The 20,958-nt window shown below is 37.4% G+C and overlaps 1 protein-coding gene and 1 long non-coding RNA gene across 2 annotated transcripts in view; one reads left to right on the forward strand and one right to left on the reverse strand.

The window, feature by feature from the left end:
• Nucleotides 1–252: 252 nt before the first annotated feature.
• DYNLRB2 (dynein light chain roadblock-type 2) lies at nucleotides 253–9,296 on the reverse strand. Its single transcript, XM_011356650.2, has 4 exons — nucleotides 9,168–9,296; nucleotides 6,842–6,917; nucleotides 1,255–1,422; nucleotides 253–396 (listed from the first exon to the last, which is right to left on the reverse strand). Exons 1-4 carry the CDS (start codon nucleotides 9,168–9,170, stop codon nucleotides 353–355), a joined length of 291 nt encoding a protein of 96 aa, XP_011354952.1. The 5' UTR covers nucleotides 9,171–9,296; the 3' UTR covers nucleotides 253–352.
• Nucleotides 9,297–9,342: 46 nt separating this feature from the next.
• The window catches only part of LOC111737625, a 137,758-nt gene continuing 126,142 nt past the window's right edge, over nucleotides 9,343–20,958 (forward strand). The window contains exons 1-2 of the long non-coding RNA XR_002779486.1: nucleotides 9,343–9,509; nucleotides 18,383–18,547. This is a non-coding gene — a long non-coding RNA (uncharacterized LOC111737625). The remainder of the gene's footprint in view (nucleotides 9,510–18,382; nucleotides 18,548–20,958) is intronic.

Raw genomic sequence — 20,958 nt, forward strand, 5'->3', positions numbered from 1 at the left:
GGCCGGTAGCTCTGCAGTGCCCCAGTGAATCTCCCTGATATGTTAAGAAGTTGGGCAAAATTACACTTCTAAACTCATTCTTGGTGGTGTTACTTCTAGACTCAAAGAGCCACAGGCTGTCTTCTCACTAGACGCCTTTTTGTGTAGTACAAGAGACCTGCATACCAGAATTTATTATATAGCTAAACCACAACTTCACATTCAAAAGGGACTAAATGAGACATATAGTTCAAATGTACAACCAGAAAAGAATGACCGAAAGATAAGTTAGATTAGAATAGAATCTTATTAATCATTAAAGAATGAAGTGTTTTCAACCCAGCGTCACAGGATGTACTTGGCCATAGCAGGGCTATTCACATGGATTCTGAATGACAATCAGAAGATATTCCTTATCTGTGGAAAGATATGGACAAAATTAAACCACTCTAAAAATTAAATTGATAAGTGATTATTGCAACTAAGCTGCTTTTCTCTTCGAAACACCACTTGGACCTTGTATGGACCAATGGTTTCCCACCTTGGTTGCCCATCAGAATCACCTGTTGAGCTTTCAAAAAATACCATTACCTGGGGCCCAGCTCCAGAGATTATGATTTCATTGGTCTGGGGTGGAGTCCAGGTATCAATCATTGTGCCTGTCAAACTCTCCAAGTGCTTCTAATGTGCAGCCAGCATGACAGCACAGGTGTAGCGAAAGCTTTAGTTTATGGGTAATTCTAATTTTACAGATGTACTACTATAGAGAAGTTTGTTTTAGACAAGATTTAGGAGCATGAGTCCTGTTTTACACTGACATATACCAACACCGTGAATGTAATTCCTTCAAGGAAGGAAGTATTTTTCGGTGTTTGCTGTCTTTTTTGTAGGCCAGATGAATGTGAGCACCCCACAGGGGGAGTTTGAAACTCTCCAGCCCTGTGATCCATCCTCTACTTTATCCCCAGGACAGGCGACATTGCTTAAACTCTTCAGAAAGTTTGTGTGCTAAGTCCACTTAACTTGAGACCTACATCTCCTAAATTTTTTATTACTACTAATAAATGCGATTTCCTCAAAGATCAAATTCATCACTAATGTCACAAAAATTTCAAGCCGGAATTTTCACATTCAGAAATCTGTCTTCATTATGTAATTGAAGAACATTATGTGCCATATTGCATATTAAAATCTATACTCCTTGTTCTTTGAAACAGAGCTTTTATGCCGTAAAGCAGAAAGATGCTTTGAATATGAAACAAAATGCCAAATTACCTGGAGCTACCATGATTTCATGTTTCTTTGATCTGATCCTAAGAAAAGTTAGGTCGTTCTGAGGATCAATATCGCGGACTGTGCTCTTGGCTTTCACTGTCAGTTGATGAAGAAGACCTGCATATTGAACGGTTGTTGAGTTGTCCAAGGTTGTTCGGATCGGAATGCCTATTACGAGATTTAATTTTGGGTTAAAATTTTTTTTGATTATAAAAATAATATGCACATTGTAGAAATATTAGAAAATATTGATAACAGTGAAGAGGAAGAAAAAGTGATGGCTGACGTTATCCACTGGTAACGATTTTAGTTTATTTCCTTCTAATTGTTTTGTCTTTACATGGATTTTAAAATACAGTTGGCTCAAACTATAATTGCAAATTTTACTCTTGCCTTCATTTAAGTGACAGAATACAAGTTGTCCATGTTGGTGACAATGTCATCAGCATTATTTCGAATGGCTTATAGATGTTTTATGGATATATCATAATATAATCAATCCCCTATTGTTGGATTGTTAGGTATTGTGTTTTTGTTTTTGTAGCTAAGGGTGCGATGGACAAATCTTTTAGAAGTGGTTAATTCATTATTTCAGTACTAAGTTAACATATTACTACATGAAATGCATTCCCCCAAGTGTCCTAACCTACAGCGAGTCTGCTTTGAAATGCTTGGTCTGTGACACAGTGCTAGTTTTCTCTCCTGAGGCCAGAAATAGAAAGGGATATCACTGTACATGTTAGAGGGTATATCAAAAGGATTTTCTAAATTCCTTCACAACATCCGGTATTTTGCAAACCTTAAAATTTATAGTAGAAAATACAGCAACAAAGACATTGGATATGCTGAGCCCTTCCTGGTTTGCACTCATTCTTATTTTAAGCATTATTACATCTGGCTACTCGTGTGCTCTATTGTTCCATTACACGGGTTTAAAACAGTACCTATTAATTCAACTGGAAAAATATAGCCAGACAAATATGCAAGTATAATTCAGCTCAAATCAATCTAGCTCAATTCGGGCCACTTAAGTGGTTCAGTGCTTATTAAGTTACAGGTGCTCTACTAGGTATTTTACACATACTGTCTCTAATCAGGTGGCCTTCATATTATTATGAGAACTATCACATAGCCAGGGAATTCCAGGGATTTGGTTTGCATATGTATCTTTAACTTAGGAGAACAGATGAAGGTGAATTTTGGAATGCTGTCAAATTCTTCAGGTACCTGAAGTAAGGCCAATCAATAAAAGAGGCCAACATGGCTCTTTAAGAGTGGAACAGCATTACAAACTTAGTATTTTACCAGTTTTTCATGACACTCTTTGAGAGCCTCAATTCTGACTTTGAAACAGACTAATTTCTTTCTCTTTAAAACAAATTGTCATCTTCATAATAGTCTTGCTAAAACAATACAAGGACAGTATTTACAGGAAAACCGATTCAATAAATAAAGCTTTATATAAAACTTGTTAATTTCTGTATTATTATTTGTAGGCCACTTTTTCCCCAGAAGTCAGTTTTGTCTTTTACACCTGATGAAACATCACAAAGCATGTGTCTTTAACAAGCAGGAAAATGAAATGTAACAGGCACTCAACCTCGTAAGAGTACTTTTTGACGAATAGTTTCATTTTGCATCCTAAATAGTGACTACCTACAAAGTCTGCATTGCTCAAGGTCAAAACAAGAAATACAATCAGAATAAATTATTTAACATGTAGATGACAAGATTATGAATCAGATGCTCAGGCTTATTTAGTTAGTCTATTCATGGTCCACATCAATAAATAAAACAGGTAGCTTTTCTGAAGAGTAAATGCCCACTGTGGAAGCTCTTGGAGTTTCTTGTATCCCCTACAGACACTTGAACAAAATCAATCAACAAATATTTATGGAGCTCTTGCTTGGTACCATGCAAGGCAATTAAGAAATAACTTATTAAGAAGTAATTTTAGCACATGGTATAAAATTCACCTACTTCCCCTTCTGAGGGTTAACCACTGCTCCTGGTTTCTTTGGTATCCTTCCAGAGATGTCCTAAGTCTATTTAAGTATGTTGGTGTTTGTATTCTTTATTTTAATTGTATCATTCTCTATTCTACACCTAAATTTTTTTCACTTAATATACTTGGGAAATGGTTCCATTCAGTACACCTAGGGCCAGGTCATTCACGTTAATTGCTATGTAATATGGTGTCAAATGGATGCTTTGTAATATACATAACTAATGTAGCCTCCCGACAAGCATTTAGGATGTCCCCAGTTGTTGACTTTTACAAACAAGGCTACAGAATATGTCTTTGCGCACGCCATTTCACATTTGCATATAGGCATAGAATAAATTCATAAAATGGAACTTTTAGAACAAAAAGTATGAATTTGATATTGCTGGATTTATGGGACTACTTTAAAATATGACTCTACAATCCCAGTAAGCTTGTACTGTCTCACTGTACATTCATACTGTAGTTGGTAGGCTGTATTTCAAAAATAAAAGGAGTTAGCTGGATGGCTGATAAAAATCTAATGAAATTCAAATGATAGATTGTTAGAAATGTCAAGAATATATAAAATTAAGAGCCTATGGAAAGCAGGCCTATATGTATATATAAATATAGGACAGATGTGACTGCCTGGGAAGCACATATATATTTACCAGTATCTAATTCAATGATCAGTGCTGTAATAGTGTAAACAATGGATGGTTTTATAAACGGGAAACCAATGTTAACAAAGAATCTAGTCTAATAAAAATCTAAACCACTCAGTGCTGGGCTAAATCGATTAGTCTTCTTTATTGTCAGAAATAGGAGGTCTATGTTTCAATAATGGTGAAATAAAAATACTCTATTTAACATGACATATGATGAAATCTCAATGTGTAAACATGGTAGCAGGCCTACTTAGCCACAAATAAAACCTGAAAATATGTTAAAATGATTTGTCTAGAATTAGTGGACTAAAAACACTAGCAGAGAACAAGAACATATAAACACCATCTTAGGTAAATATTTTCAGCATCAAATTTCATGGGACTTCTGAAAGCTACAAAGGTGCACTATAATAAATGGCACTTTCATCTAAAATTGAGTAGGCTGTTGAAATGGAGTATTTTATTACATTCTGGTCACACAACTTATACCACATGCTGTTAACAAACATCCTTGTCATACACTCTGGTTATTAATAATTTGACTATAAAAATAAGCCCCTCATTTATATTTTTGGGAAAAAGGTTAATTTGGATTTCAGAAAAGTGCCCTGAATCCCAATACAACCTTATCCTAGTAGAGGTTAATTAGAAGAAGTTAATGGGTATTTAAAATAATATTTTGTTGCCTTTGGATTAGAAAAGTGTTGAGAAACCTCAGGAAAATAAAGTAAAAATTGCTTTTAATTCCACCACTCAGTGATAATCACCATAAAATATCCTTGCCTTTTCTTCCATATTTCTTTTAAGTGTATATGTGTGTCTGGCTGTATTTATGATTAGAAAGTGCTAGTTACCGCTTTATTCCCTGATTTTTTCATCCAATATTGTGAGTAGTTTTCCATGACTCTATTTTAAATAGAGAAACAGTTCATCAAGTAACTATTACACGATTAATTTAAAATTTCTCTTATTCTTAGATTTACTTATTTGTCTGTTTATTTATCGTTATTCTATATGATTCCTCAGTGTGTATCCTTTGGACCTAAATCTTTTCTTTATCATTTCTTAGGGTAAATTCCTAGGAATGGAATTACAGATCAAAGAGTATGGATATTTTTCAGACATTTGGTGTGCATTGCCAAGATGATGTACTTTAGACGAAGAACTTCCAAAGTAACATATTAAATTAGTTGTCCTGAATGCCACAGGTGAATGGCCCTGTACTGGGTTGAATAGTGCCCCCTCCCAATTCAGAGCTCCCCTAAACCTCAGAATATGGCCTTATTTGGAAATAGGGTCTTTGCAGCTGTAATCAGATAAGAAAATTAGGCCACACTGGATTAAAGTGGACCCTAATCTAATGACTAGTGTCCTTAGAAGACAGAGACAGAGAGGAGAATTCCACATGACGATGGAGTCAGAGATTGGAGGGATGTGTCTACAAGTCGAGGAATGCCAAGGATTGCTGGAAACCATCAGAAGCTTGGAGACTGGCTAGGAAGGATCATCCTGCAGAGCCTTCAAAGACAGCTTGGCCCTGCTGACACCTTGATTTCAACTTCTAGCCTCTGGAACTGAGATAGAATAACTATCTAATTTTTAAGCCACTAAGAGTGTGGTACTTTGTTATGGCAGCCGAAGGAAATGGATAGAGGATCTCTGTGAAGTCACACAGATAACTGTTCATATTAGGGGGTGTGGCAGAGTTTATGCAATTATCTGGAACTAAAGTCAGTTCAAACAGAACAATGCACTAGGTTTGGACTGCTTCCTGAAAATATTAGGCATAGCTGACTTACCCATAAGGCTGATCTTAAATCCATGCCCTCCTGATCACTCTAGCTGGGTAAAATTATCATATTCATTTGGCATTGAGTTATTTTTAATTTAATTTTATTATTTTGTACATCAAATGTTTTATCTAGTTAATACAAATCAATTAAAAATTCCCACGTTCTGAGAATTATTTATTTATAATTCTATTAAGTGTTGGGTATTGTGCCAGGCACTTGACAATGATTATTTCACTTATCACGATGATCAGTAAAGTCAGTTATTTTCCATTTTTAATGATGAGGGATTGAAGTTTAGAATTTAAAGACTTTCAGTTGGTAGTCGTGCAATAAATATTTATTGATAGATTTACTCCAAAATGATTAGCCATGAGACTGTTGCCAAGCACTGAGTTGGCAATGTGCCAATCACATGGTTGTACCACGAATTATGTGAAGTCACTACTCTTATTTCGACGAATACTCTGGGATTAATGGCACCTCTTGCCCTTACAAATGCCTGAATTAGCAGGGCAACCAGCAAGAGTCTTCAAGAGGTTGCCACCATAGCCGAGCATGAAGCAAGATGCCAGAGAAGTGCTTTGTTGATTAATACAGACTGTGGAGCGAGGGCAAATTTTTAGTATAATGCTACAGATTTCAGAGGTGGAAATGTATTGGTCCTTCTTAAACTATAACCACAAAGACTATACTATAAATTGCGTTACAGTTCTCAAAGATTTTATTACATATGATAAAGGAACAGTTTCATTTAAAATGAAGACTTCATAATGTCACAACAAAACCAAACTGCCAACAATGATAGTCTCCCTACCTTCAATATATAAGTTTTATTGGTACTCCTGAAATGTTAGAAGAGAGTTACCAAAGCTTTAAAAATTAGACAATGTGTAGTGTTTCTTAGGAATATAGAGACATTTTTAGACATGTCTTATTCATATTTATATCCCTAGCTCTTAGCAGAATGCTTGGCAAGTAATAGATACTCAACAGATGTTTGATAAGTAAATGTTATAGCTAAAATATACAAAATATGCTTTTTATTTCAAAATCTAAGATGCTTGTCTTAAGGCTTGGCACAACAAACAGGTTCTTGGTTGGCTTCTGAATGTCCAGAAGGCAGCCCGTGACGAATTTACCTTCTGCATTTACAACCATCGTTCCAATAACCCCTTTATGGCTCTGTATCCTCTTTAGGGTTTCCTCCACCTCTGCCTGGAAGAGATCAGGATGGCCATTAACCAAAGGGATCTTCGTGGTGACCCCATTCCTAAAGAGAATTATGTTTAGAAAGACTCCTACACCCCTACCTCTTTAACCTACAGTACTGAATGCTCTAATCTCAGACGTTTAGAAGACAGCTTTGAAACTGTCAAATCTCATATACAAACCTTTATAAAACCGCAACACACAACCCTGAGAAATCTCTTGGACTGAACTCTTCTAGAGACAGAAAGTTTACTGCCCCACAAGAGTGCACTCCATTTTAATTTATATTTCGTGGGGAAGTATTCTTTACATTGGTCAGAAATCTTTCTGTATTCATTGATCTTTCCATATTCACATGAAAAATTCCTTTTCTACATTACAGTACTTTAAATATTTATAAGCTGTATCATTGCCATCCTCTAAAAGTATCCTTTAATGAGAAATCTTATTTCCAGTCCCAAATGTTACCTAAGTGGGAGTTCAGATGATTAAGTTTAGGATATTTTGTCAAAACGTATTCCAGGATTCCAGGCTTCTCTTGATAGCTGTAGCCTGGGTCTCAGTGCAAGCTGAAAGTTCAGCCATGAACGTTTATGTTGGAACCCACTGGGGTTTAAACTCAGCTTTCAGAATGAATCTTATGCATAAACTATACTGTATCAGTGTTCTTTCCTTCTACAAATGCTAAAATCAAGAATAATCTTCAAACCTGCATATTGTTCCTGAGTATCACTGTATATTCTAAATTTCAACAATATTCTGTAGTCTCTTGATGAGAGTTTGGTATAATTTTTTTTCTTCCCAGCATCGTACAGGTGAACATTATGTTACTTTAGTCAAAAGGCAGTTTTTATTTGCATCTAATGTGCATGGGAAAACATTTCCTCCTTTCTTACCACTAAGGCAGTTGTTTTCTGAATTTCAGGCATTTATATACCAGATTCATGACTTTTGCCATTATAAATACCATCTTTATTATTTATCTAGCTCTTTTTAAAAATTATCTCACTGCTAAAAGTTTAAATACATTTAAAAGGAAATCCTACATCACTACCCCAAACGGAAACCTGGTATCATATGTCATAATCAGAAATAACCCTAAAAAAGGAGGGGAGGACATATTATTAAATTCTACCCTAATGAAGTCTCTGAGCTGAGAACTGTTCTTTAATGAAAAATTGAAATCATGAAGTGGTAACGGTGTTAATAACCTAATAGTGCTAGAAACTTTCTCCTAGATATAAAGGCAGAAAAAAAAAAAAAAAGGAATAACTTTCTCACATGTGATTCACTCTGTGTTGGTATTTCTGAGCCACCTTATGTAGCAACTAATGTTTGGATGTCACTTTGGGAAACACTGCACTAAAGCATAATAGCTGTACAAGGGATCAATAATTTATTTCATTTTTGCCATCTTTGAGACAATGTCCACAGCTCCTTACAACCACTGCCCTAGCTTATTTTTTTCTCTTTTCTCTCCCAAACACCCCTCTCTGCTCTTCCCAGCCTCTCCCTCTCTTTTCCCATTGTGTTTTCCTTTCGCGATTTCTGAGTCCTCCTGCTATGATCTATTGATCCCCATACCCTTTTCATTCCTCTTAAAACTCTGCTTTCGCTTTGCTCTTTTTCAAACTTTCCCCGGTCTCCACTTTTCCTTTTCTTCCGTCTGTCTGTCTGCTATCACTTCTCTCTGTCTCTCTCTCTCCCTCTCTCTCCCTCTCTCTCTCCCTCTCTCCCCCTCTCTCCTTCTCTCCCTCTCCCCCTCTCTCCCTCTCTCCCCTCTCTTCGTTCCTTCTTTCTCTTTGTTTTCCTTTCTTCTCTCCTAATATCTCCTCCTCCGCTCTCCCCATTCCCTTGCGCTCCTGGTCCCATCTTTTTCTTCCCTCCAGGGTGATTTTTCTCTCCATCGCTCCCCTCCCCTTTTCAAACTTTCCTCTCTGCCGAGATCTCTCTCATCCCCCGCAGGATCTTTCATCCCTTCAATCTCTCTTTCTCGATATCTTCCCTCCCCAAGTATCACCCCCAGAAATCACCCCTCCAATTCCCCCCGCCCCCAAGATAGCTTCACCATCTAGACATCTTCCCGTCTCCCTCTCATCCCTTCAGGATCTCCCTCTCGCCCCTCCAAGAAACTTCTGGAGCCCCCAGCCTTCACCGCGGCTCCGGCGCTGGCGAGGCCTGGATCGATCTCGGGAGCGGGCAGCGAAGGCCTCGCCGATAGACGCCCTTGGAGCAGGACGAACACCCCAAATTTACCATCGCGCGGGCTGCGAGACTCTGGGCTCAGTCCGGCGGCACCTCTACCCGGGATGTCAACAACGCGTCTAGCCGTTGCTAGGAGACGGGGGAGGAAGTGACCTCCCGGAAGCGTCGGTGCCCGCGCCTGCGTGCGCAAGGGTCGGACCGCCGCCGGGACGGCTTTTCCGCCCTGCACTGGCCTGGCGCCTCCCGGCCGCCGTAGGCGGAGGTGTAGGCAGTGTCCCCGAGACCTCACCTGGGTTTCACCCAGGCTGCGGGGTGGTGGGGCCGAGGAGCGGAGAGGGGCATAGGCCGAGCTCCAGGTCATTCGTTCGTCCATTCATTCATTCATTCCTTGAGGTACGCATTAATGTAACAGCCACTTCCTCGTTCACGACCATCTACCACGTGCCAGGCTCTCCTCTGGGTCTAGGATACATTCTGGCTGGGGAGGCAGACAGAATGCGACAAAGGAAGCAGTGGTCTCCAGGTGTGATACCTGCAGTGGAGCAGATACACAGGGGATGGGTTCCTCTGACTCCGAGTTTGGGCCACTTTAGACAGTAATAGACTCAGCTGCCTCGTGACACTCGGAGTACTTCCCTTCAGCTCTGCCATGCGCAGCGCTCTTAAGTGTGTTCCCGCGCCCGGCAAGGGGAGATTTTTATTAAAGAAGAAATATATCTCAGCGTCGAATAGTACAAGCATATATATGTTCGCTACCTCCCTACCCCCGCAACAGTAGGCTAAGCTCCATATTACATTTTATGTTCTTACCTAGTTGTAGTACCCCCGTATTGTTTTTCACTCAGCTGAAGAGTTGCTACTTACCAGTATTTTTATTTACTCCGCTAGTATCTTTCTTTTGTGATCATTATTTATCAGCAGTTCTGAGTTGCCGAAAAATTTGCAGGTGGTAGTGCGGAGGTTCTACAAATTGCCCTACAAGAGAGCATTCCACTGGGTATTTAAGGAACTGAAGGAGGGAACAGAAGTTAAAGATCAATTAGGGTGGTCAGAAGTCACTTGACCTTTTGAAGGGCATCGATAATATCTTTGCAGCCTGGGAGGCAGAGACCAACTATTGTGTGAAAGGCGGCAGGACATTTTATGGCTGGAGATACAAAGTCCTGGGGTTTGAAGACGGTGAACACTGATTACTAGATACGAGCTGTAGGTTGGGAATGTATCCCCATAGGGACCATGCTATGATGACTTTCTATAGTACTGATTCAGTTTGCACTCCATTTCCTGAAAGCAGCCTCACTTGTTAGGCATGCTTATTGTTAGGAATGTCAACTAGAATCTGAATGGGCCCTTGTCAGGGATGCTCCGAAAACAGTTTTGAACTTGGTGGTGGTTTTGGACTAGATGATTAGATGATCCATTTCAACATGGAGTCTTTCATTTTATGACATTTTGTACAGAAACACTCTGAGAAGCTCTAGCTCTGCTTCAAAAATCCCCCCGCCCCACCCAAGGGAGGAGATTCTGGTCACTGTCATTCTCTTTCTTCTCCAAGAAACTTGTGCTTCTTAAAAATCCAGGTCACAATAGCTAACTAGTCCCCCGTGTCACTCAATAACTGGAAATCCAACCAAGATGATTTGGATTGGACATGGAAGTCCAACCAAGATGATTTGAAGTAGACAGCTAAGATGGTGCGGGGGAGGGAGGGGAGTCTGGTGTGTGTGTGTGTGTGTGCACATATACAGATCTGGCTCTTGACTGGTTGCCTGTATCTACCATTTTAAGTACTAAAAGTATAGATATTTACAGTAATATTGGCTTAACAGTAAAATGATTAGGCTCTCTGGGTGTTTCTGATCAAGGAGATTCCTACTTGATTGTGTAGCCATTTGTTTTGCTTATAAAAAATCTGAGGCAGTGCACCATATCTGTTATGTCAATCAGCTTTAATGAAGGAACTGACTGCATATGCATGGAGTGTGAATCCCCTCATTTCTGGAGTCAGGGTGTCAAACTCGTTCAATAGCTGACAGCTTTGATTAGAGCAAAGAAAGACTACAGCATGAAAGGCACTGACAGGAGTACCCATCTGCTGAAAAAGTAATAAGAAGTAGCCAAACTGACTTCCAACCAGCAGTCAAGTTTGACTCACTATGCACAGGAAATCAATGGGGAGAACATGAGCCATTTTCTCAGTATCGATTTTCACTTCTAATTATTCCTTGGAGGTAGCTTGGTTTAATTTTTATGCCTTTTTTGGACTATAATGAATATCCAGAGCTGTGCTATATAAAGTATCCTGGCAGTGTCCAACGTGTTCCCTACTCTGTCCTCAATACATGTAAATTATCCCTTTCCCTTCTTTTCTCATCTCCTGGCCCCTTCTTTTGACCCACAGTAAGTGCTAAATAACTTTGCATTTAAGTGAAAGAATTAATAAATAATACTTTTTGCAAGTACTCTGAAATGACCCCAACAATTCTTCCCACAATTTTGTCAAAATTAGATGATTTTCTTTTGAGGTCTCTTTTTCTCTTCGATAATTTGCTACCGCTCTCTGCTTAGCCTGAAGAACTTCAGGTAACTTGATAATCTTGAGTTTTCTCTTGGGATTTTTCTGTACCAGCGCACATATCTCTGGCATTCCTGCCTAGTTGGCAAATACTATAAACTGGGCTATGGAATATATTTTGTGCCCATTTTCTCATAAGATAAGGCATTGTTTGTCAACTTAAACAGAAGATCTAGAACTCTACTGGTTTCACTCCAGAAAGTACTAGATTCTTTGAAAATGTTCTGTAAGACAGAATTAAAGGATGTCAATGATATCAGTAAGTATTCCACATAACTGACCTGATGCCATAGAATTACCTAATTATGGATTGAGGGTCTCATAAGATCAACCATTTGCTACTTATTAGGACAAAGGTACCCTCTAGGGTGTTCTTTCCAGAACTTAAGTGTAACATACGCATTTATTTCCTATAAGGGAATCCTGCCTCTTGGAATTATATGGTTTCCTAGAGCACAGAATTTGGCATTATATGCAGCTAGGGTCGATGTTTCTAGGTGTTTCCTTTAGTAAAATTAATTCTCAAGGTATTTGCTTCCTTATTTATAAAATAGGAAAGATAATATCTACCTTAGAGGGTCTATGTGATGTTTGAATGATGTCATATGGATAAAATGTCTGGATAATACCAGGTGCCCAATATGGATCATTTAACTGCATTTCTTTCCTATGTCTTCTTTTCTTTAGTCCATCCTTCTTTCTTCCCTCTGTTCCTTTCCCCGCTTTCATCTTCCTCATCTTTCGATTTCTCTAGCTTTTTCTTCACTACTTCCTTCCCCCATTTTTTTCCTCTCTCCCGTCTAACTACCTTCTCTTTGACCTCCTTTTCCTTCATGCCCTCCCTAGGAAAAATATCCAGAATTTGTATTGTTGACTTTCTCACTAAAGAACACTTTTCCCTTTCTTATTCCCTTTGTCTTGTTATTCGCTTAGAATATTCATTGAATGTGATTCATCTACCTCTAATCTTATTTTTTTACAATTCCCATTTTTAAACTTCTAGCTCCAACAAGCAGTTCCCATATCAGTGCATCACACTCAGTAGATATTCTCAGTATCTGAGATCTGAGGGCAAACCGTAAATATTTCCTCATCTGTTAATTTTGTTCAGAGAAAGGAGGACTGATGGGAGCAATAAATCCCAGGCCCTTACTGTACTTTCTTTTCTTTCTGATAATCTAGTTCCAAGGTCTCTGATTTACTTTTTTCAAGTGCTTTGATCTATTTAGTTTTAAAATTACTTTCACTGGTAGGTATAATACACACAAAAATTAGGTGTACAAAACAAAAGTTAGGTCAGTGAATTACTAACAGAAGTTAAGTGCATAAAACAAAATGTACAGTCAGTAAGTTACCACAACGTGAACTTTTATGTAACCCTCAAACAGGCCAAGAGATAGAACACTGCCCATATTCCAGAAGCTTCCACGTGCAATTCCCAATTATTACTCTCACACTGTATGGTCTGAAAAGCCTCAAATATTTATTATTCAGCCCTTTAGTGAAAAATTTGCTGATGCCTGTTCTCTTTAGTCTTCAAAATACGTTCGATGATTGAAAACAAAAAATGTAATTTTGTTCAGGTTTTTCAAAGTATGCAAATGTAATATATAAAATAACTACAACATAAAGGGAGGAGCGTAAATAGGGTAAGCATCTTACATTCCACTTGAAGTATTCAAATATTATTTTAAGTAGACTGTGAAAAATGAGGTGTGTAATCCCTAGAGCAACCAATAAAAAAGTATACAGATATAGTAAAACATCACAATAGACAAATTGAAATGGAATACTAAAAATTATTCAAATAATATAAAAGGAAAAGAGGCAAACAGTGGAATGGAAAAAAACGGAAAAATCTGAAAACCAATAATATTGTAGAATTAAATCCTTATATATCAGTGATTACATTAAATATAAATAGTCTAAGCACACCAATTAAAAGGCAGAGATTGTCAGAATTAATTTAAAAAATGATCAGTGATTTCTGTTTCTGGAAAGATGAAGTAGTGCACTTTCCCCTGTTCTTCTCACTGAATATAACCAAAGATCTGGAAGTTATACAAATACAACCAGACCGTGAAGGATTGAGAGAATCAGATTGTCTAGGGACTCTGGGACCCAAAGAATGACATGATTGTAAGTTACCAGGGTTTCCTTTTTGCCTCATGTATTCCAGTCTTGGAGCTGAAGAAGCTGGTAGCCCAGAGCTGTCAACAGACACAGACATTCTAAAGATCCCCAACAAAAGCTTATTCTCTAGCTAAAAGACCCGGAAAGGGACCACCAGCAAGATAGAAACTTAGGAAGTAACCACTCTTCTCCAGCCAAATGCCACAGAAAAAGACTAGCAAAGGCCAAGTGGAAAGTATAGACTTCTACTCTCAGCTTGCTATAACTCCCCCACCCCACACCAGCATGTTGTCAGAGAATGCTGAATAGGGAGTCGGTACTTTCATCCCACTCAGTGTTAATAGTTTCCTTCCCCACTCCATGCAGCAGTGTTAGTGAGGTCCATGCGGGGAGCCTGGATCGCTGCCCCCACTATAGCATATGAAGTTACACTAAATATAAACAGACCAAATACACCAATAAAAAGACAAAGATCATCATAGTGGATTAAAAAATGTAAACTAACTATATGATATCTACAAGTAGTTGACTTCAAAATAGATAACATATACATGTAGAAAATAAAAGGATAGAAAAGATATATCATGTAAACAATCCAAAGAAAGAGTGGTTATATTAATATCAGATAAATAGACTTCAGACCAAAGAAAATTGCTCACTACAGAGAGAACAATAATGATAAAATGGTCACTCCACCAAGAAGGCATAGCAAATCTGAAAATGGGTGCACCAAACAACAAAGCTGCATACTAGGTAAAGCAAAAAGTGATAGAATTAAAAGGAGAAGTAAACATTCTCAATGATAGGTGAAGACTCAATGCTCCTTTCTCAACAATTGATAGAAGAATCGGATAAAATCGTCAGGGACAGAAAACTCACATCATCAAACAACAGGGTCTAGTTGACATAGAACACTCCAACCAATGTCAGCAGAATCCATTTTCTTTTCAAGTCTCCACAGAGTATATACCAAGATAGACCACATTCTGGGCCATAAGGCAAACCTCAATAAATTTAAGACTTGAAATCATACAGAGTATGTGCTCCAACTATAGTAGAGTCAGGCTAGAAATCAGTAATGGAAAGATAATAGGAAAATCTCCAAACACTTGGAAAATTAACAACACATTTCTAAATAATCCATAAGTCACAGAGGAGATCTTAAGGGAAATAAAAGAAATTACATAGAACTGAATGAAAATAAAAATACAGCATATCAAAATTGTGGGGTACAACTTAAAGCAGTGATGAGAGAAATTTATAGCACATCTTAAATTAAGGTGAGCCTGCACATAAAAGACTTAGAAAAAGAAGAGCAAAATAATCCCAAAGTAAGAGGAGTGTAAATTATAAAGATAAGAGCAAAAACCAAAATTTAAAACTGCACAAAAGTACAGAAAAATCAATGAAACAAGGAACTGGTTCTTTGAAAACACAAATAAAACTGACAAACCTCTAGCAATATGGACAAATACAAAAATAGGAAAAAACAAATTAGCAGTATCAAGAATAAATATGGAATGCCATACATACTCTACAGATATGAAAAAAGATAGAGAACACTATGAATAACTTTACATATATACAGTTGACAACTTAGATGAAATGGACCAATTCCTTAAAACTATCCACCACAAAAATTCACCCAATCTGAAATAGATAATTTGACTAGCCCTATACTATTAAAGATATCGAATTAATAATTGGAAAAATTCCCCAAAGAAATTTTCCCTGGATATTCACTAGAGAATGCTATGAAATGTTTGAAGAATAAGAAAATAGGGGAAAACTTTCCAATTTATTTTATGAAGTTAGCATTATCCTGACACCAAAACCAGAAAAAGACAGTACCCCCCTGTACCCCCCCCAAAAAAAGAAAAGAAAAGGAAAGATGAAAACTATGCATCAATATCTTCCATGAATATATATGCAAAAATCTTTAACAAAATATTTGATAATAGTATTAGCAAAATATAGAAAGAATCGTGCACTATTACCACCTGGAGTTTATCCCAGGGATGCAAGGCTGGTTCATCATTCAAAAATCAGTCAGTATAATCCATTATATTAACAGGCTAAAGAAGAAAAAATAATCACATTATTATATCAGTTCATGCAGAAGAATAATTTGGCAAAATTTAAAACTTGTGATTTAATAAAAACACTCAGCAAACTAGGACTAAAAGGAAATATCCATAACTTTGTAAAGAGCATCTATTTAAAAAACTACAGATAAAATACTTCATATTGAAAGACTAAATGCATTTCTCCTAAAATTGGGAACAGAGAAAGGATGTCTTCTCTCACTACTACTGTTCAACATAGTACTGGAACTTTTAGCTAGTGCAATAAGGCACGAAAAGGACATAAAAGGCAAAGAGATGGAAATGAAATAAAACTTATTTAGAGATGACATGATTGAATATGTAGAAAATGCCAAGGAATCTTCAAAACAAGTAGAAATGAAAAATTTGGGTATAAATCTAACAAAACTTGCAAAAGACTTATATGCCAAAAACTACAAACTGCTGATTAAAGAAAATAAGAAGATCAAAATAAATGGGAGATGGCACTTCTTTCCAAAGTGACATACAGGTGTAACACAATTCCAGCCAAAATCCCAACAAGATCATTTATAGATATAGAGAAGATTATTCTAATATGTATATTGAAAATCAAAAGAAATATAATAGCTAAAACCATTCTTAAAAAGAAGAATAAAGTTGGAGATATCACTACTCAGTTTCAAGACCCATTATATAGCTATAGTAATCAAGACTGTGGTATTATTGGTGGAGGGATAAATACATAGATCAATGCAACAGAATAGAGGACCCTGAAATAGTCTCACAGAAATATACCTAACTGGTTTTTGACAAAGGTGCAAAAGTATTCAGTGTAGGAAGAATAGCTTTTTCATTAAATGAAATTATGGAGAAATTCAACATCCATAAACAAAACAAAACAAAACAAAAAATAAGAAACAAAACAAAAATCCTTGTCTTAACGCTCACACCTTATATACAGATTAAGATTGATCACAGACTTTAAAATGTAAAACTATAAAACTAAGAAAAACACATGAGAAAAATCTTTATACTTTAGAGTTAGGCTAAGAGTTCTTAGACTTATCACCAAGGCACAATACATAAAAGGAAACATTGATAAATTAAACTTCATTTAAGTTCAAAACTTTGTTCTCTGAAGACCCTGTTAAGAGCATAAAAGACTGGGAGCAAATATTTGCATGCTATGTATCTAATAAAAAGACATTTAGATATAATATTTAAATTTGTATCTAAATGGTAGACATTCCTCAAATAGTAAAAAGACAAAAGATCCAGTTAGAAAATGGGCAAAAGACATTTCACTGAAGAGGATGGCAACCGCGGATACACAGATGGCAACCAAGGACATACAAAAATGTTTAATATCATTAGCCATTAGGGAAATACAAATTAGAACCACAATGAGCTAGCACTGCACGCCTATTGGAATGGCTAAAATAAAAAATAGCGACCCTACTAAATACTGGTGAGGATGTGAAGAAACTGGATAACTTGTACATTGCAGTTTCATTTTATGTGGTTTTCTTTGTATTTATCCTGCTAAGAAATCATTGTGCATCTTGAAATTGTGGCTTGGTATCTTTTGTCAGTTTTGGAACGTTCTTATCCTGTGTTTTACCAATTTCTAGTAATTTAAAAACCATTTAAAAATATGAATAAAGACTTTATATAAAGAAATTGGATGAAAAATCTTTACTCGTTATATTCTGTATGCATATTCCCATCTACACAATTATAAGTATGATGATAAGTATATACACTGTTTCCCTTTTATTGCACCTTAATGATCTCTACCTGAGTCTTAGGATCTACTGGTTATCATTCAATACATGTTAGACTAATTTTGCTATAGTTTTATTTCCTAATTAAACCTATCTCAGGATGTAAGCAGATCTTTAAAAAACTAAAGATAATGGTTTTTGGATGAGGAGCAGTCTGCTGACCTTTTATTAACACTTAATAATCTCTCATTTTTTTTGTTAGCTGGGCATAGTTTTCAAGCACTTGAATGTGCCCTGTCTCATTTGGCTTCATAACGCCCTTAATTTAGTAGGTAGTTCCATTTTGCAGTTGTAGTCTCTGAGGCAAAGAAGTCAAACGACAGAATGAGGATCCAGGGGGATAAATCTCATTTCTTACCAGTATGGAACATCCCAGGATGGCTCTGACTCCATATTTGAATGCCTATTGTATATTCTTCACGTTACTTAGATGTCCCTTTGCTCTTCTATTTCTAAAGTATTATAGTCTTTCCATGGACACCATAAGTAGCCTAGCCAGAAACAAAGTTAAACTCCCTTGTCTTCCTTCTGTGCTATTATGCAGGAATATCATAGTTTTCCAGCTATCCCTGCATAATATTTGTTACCCACTTGGAAAGAGGGAAGAGTCTCAGCTCCCTCCCAGTTGACCTCTGCTTCATAACAGCACACCAGACATCCCAGAAGGATCCCCTTTTCTAAATATTTTGTTGACCCCTTCTCTTGCAGCTGACTCAAGAATTGAGATGGGTCGTCTGTGGATCCTAGAATGCCTCTGGAGATGGTGAAGAGATGGCCAAGCAGCATTGCCATGAACCTTGACTAGCAAGAAGCAGCTGTTCTTGTGGAATCTTGGGCCTTTCTTCTGATCACTTTCGGGATTAAGACAACAAGGTAAGTGAGGAAACAAAACGGGGTATTGAGGCACATGTTAGGAAGGCAAAGAAATGGAGATTATGTATTGAACTTCAGAGTCCTTTCCAAGGTAAGTCGTGCTTATAGAGATCAGTCATTTCTTCAGTAATATTGATGGAGTATTTGAGCCAGAACTGTGGGGGATGCAGAGACTACAGCTGAGTAAAGAATTAGCCCTGCTTTCATGGTACCTAGAGCCTAGAGGAGGATTCGATTAATAAACAAGTAATTACAAAACTCTGCATCATGTTTCCCTATGGAGGAAGTATAGGTAGCAATTGGGGCACAGAGGAGGTCATCTTGACCCAGTGCCGGAGGGTCCTGGAAAGGTTCCTGGTGATGTCTAAGCTGAGTCATAAAGGAGAATCTGACACTCATTAAATGCATAGGTGTGGCGGTAGAATAGAGGGAAAGCATGTACAAAAAATGAAGACATTTCAAAGGATTAAAATTATTGCAAATTGGTCTGACTCTAGCTATGGCTTTAGTGTACAGAATGAGGAAGCGATTTCTCTTGGTAAATTCTAACATTCCTTTGGTAAATTGGGCCCAATTGCATTACCTGAAATTTAGAGAATCGTCATGAATGAACTACTGCCCATCCCACTTGCCAGCCACTTGCCCCGTTTCTAGTGTGCTCAGATAGGAACCCTGACTTCAAAGGGCAAATTAACTCAGATTTCTTTATTTAATGCCTTGCGGGGCAGCATGCCCGGCAGTCCCCTCACCGAGGCAGACAGCGCCCTCCAGTGGAAATGAAGATAAGCACTCCTCCTTGCCTTTCTGGCCATGTTGAATGTGCATTTTTGCTCTTCCTCTGTGAGGTTGCAGTCAGCTGGGAGTCAGCAAGGCCTGCTGGACTTCTGAAACCAAACAACATAAGGAGAGTGCTAGTTCTTATGAAGAGCTGGGTTATTTTATTATCTAAATTTTAATCCTCGTACTATGCCTCTAAAGCAGTTTCCTGATTGAGAAAAATTACCCAAAATAACGGAAGAGAGAATGAGAACTATAGAAAATGGGAAATGCTTTGTTATTGCTCTTTCAACCTCAGCCCCAGAACATTGATTAAACTTTGGCCAGTGGAAGGGAATTAGTAAGTGGATCTGCTGGTGTAAACGATTTTAACCATAGGAAATTAGTTTCTTCTCAACCCCTCTAAATAGAAGTTAGACAGTACTTCAGGAATATAACTTTGAAGTGTTACCAAATGCCCAGTCTGCTTTGGTACTCGTGTACCTGGGATTGAGACAGCATAAGGACTGTGTGTGTGCAGGGAGGGGGGACCACCGTGGCTCATGTCATAACATCCCAGGGCCTGGGATGCTTCAGCAGAACAGCGGTACCACCTTTCCCTCCTGGAGGAAAATTGGGATCCTCTGCCCAATCGCATTGTGATTTTGAGAATATTCAATTTCATTCCATAAATATTCAATTTAGCCACTCCATAAAAATTCAAGATTTAAAAAGATGCTACATGATGTGGCTTGAATTAAAATGCTTTAAATGACATAAGATGCTAAAACTCAGTAGCTGCCTTTCTTTTCGTCTAAATAGGAAAAAACGGCAAGTTTTGGAAAATGACCCTGTGTTACTTTTTAGAATCCTCTAGGTGGTGCTGCTGTGATAGCCATGGGCTAGAAATGGTTTTAGCAGTTAACTATCAAACCAAATATTTAACTCATTAAATGGCTTATATTATGGTTAATTGCTAATATAATACTATTGATAATTTATACCATCATATTTATATTATATTCTCCTAAGACTGAGCCTGTAGACATAAATTAAACAAGGGCTGGAATACATGTACTTCTCTGGCTATTATTTATTAAGTTTTCATGTGTGGCCGATTTTTCCCACATGCATTAACACCAGCTGTAGGGTTAGCTCTTCCTTCCCTCTACTTGTGTTGGTCAGTGTAGGACAGTGTCTTGTACACAGTAGATGCTAAATTAATGTTTATCAAAGGAATTAATTCTGTTTTGTTTTTCTGCTTTCACTATTGCTTGGGAATGAGATGGATTAAGCCTTTTAAAACCCCAGTCAGACATTGCTGCTTATCTTTGCTAATACAAAGATTAGAAGGCCATTTTTTCTTTATTTCTGAAAATTGCCTGTGGGGTGTGTGTGTGTGTGTGTGTGTGTGTGTGTGTGTATAAAATCACTTATTTTAAAAACAAATTGGTTTCAGGTTGGTTCCATTTGAAATGCAGGAATGGCATGAAAATTGTGTTTGATAATTGCTCAAATCTTAATCAAGATTTTATTAAAATCAATATTTGATATGCTGCTCAATTTAATTAAAATAAACCATAGAGAAATTAGTAATAAATGAGTTTGAAAATCAATTGTAGGATAAGGTATGTTTTTTTAAATTAGTTAAACAT

The sequence above is a fragment of the Pteropus vampyrus genome, unplaced genomic scaffold (genome assembly GCF_000151845.1).
Source record: "Pteropus vampyrus isolate Shadow unplaced genomic scaffold, Pvam_2.0 Scaffold29, whole genome shotgun sequence".
In the NCBI taxonomy this organism is placed as follows: domain Eukaryota; kingdom Metazoa; phylum Chordata; class Mammalia; order Chiroptera; family Pteropodidae; genus Pteropus; species Pteropus vampyrus.

What these genes read in the sequence shown, in the direction of transcription:
- DYNLRB2 (XM_011356650.2), bottom strand. An exon ending in GATGGTTGTAAATGCAGAAG is followed by an intron (nt 1,423 to 6,841) that starts GTAAATTCGTCA and finishes ATCTCGTAATAG; the next exon opens with GCATTCCGATCCGAACAACC. An exon ending in TGAAATCATGGTAGCTCCAG is followed by an intron (nt 397 to 1,254) that starts GTAATTTGGCAT and finishes ATCTTTCCACAG; the next exon opens with ATAAGGAATATCTTCTGATT.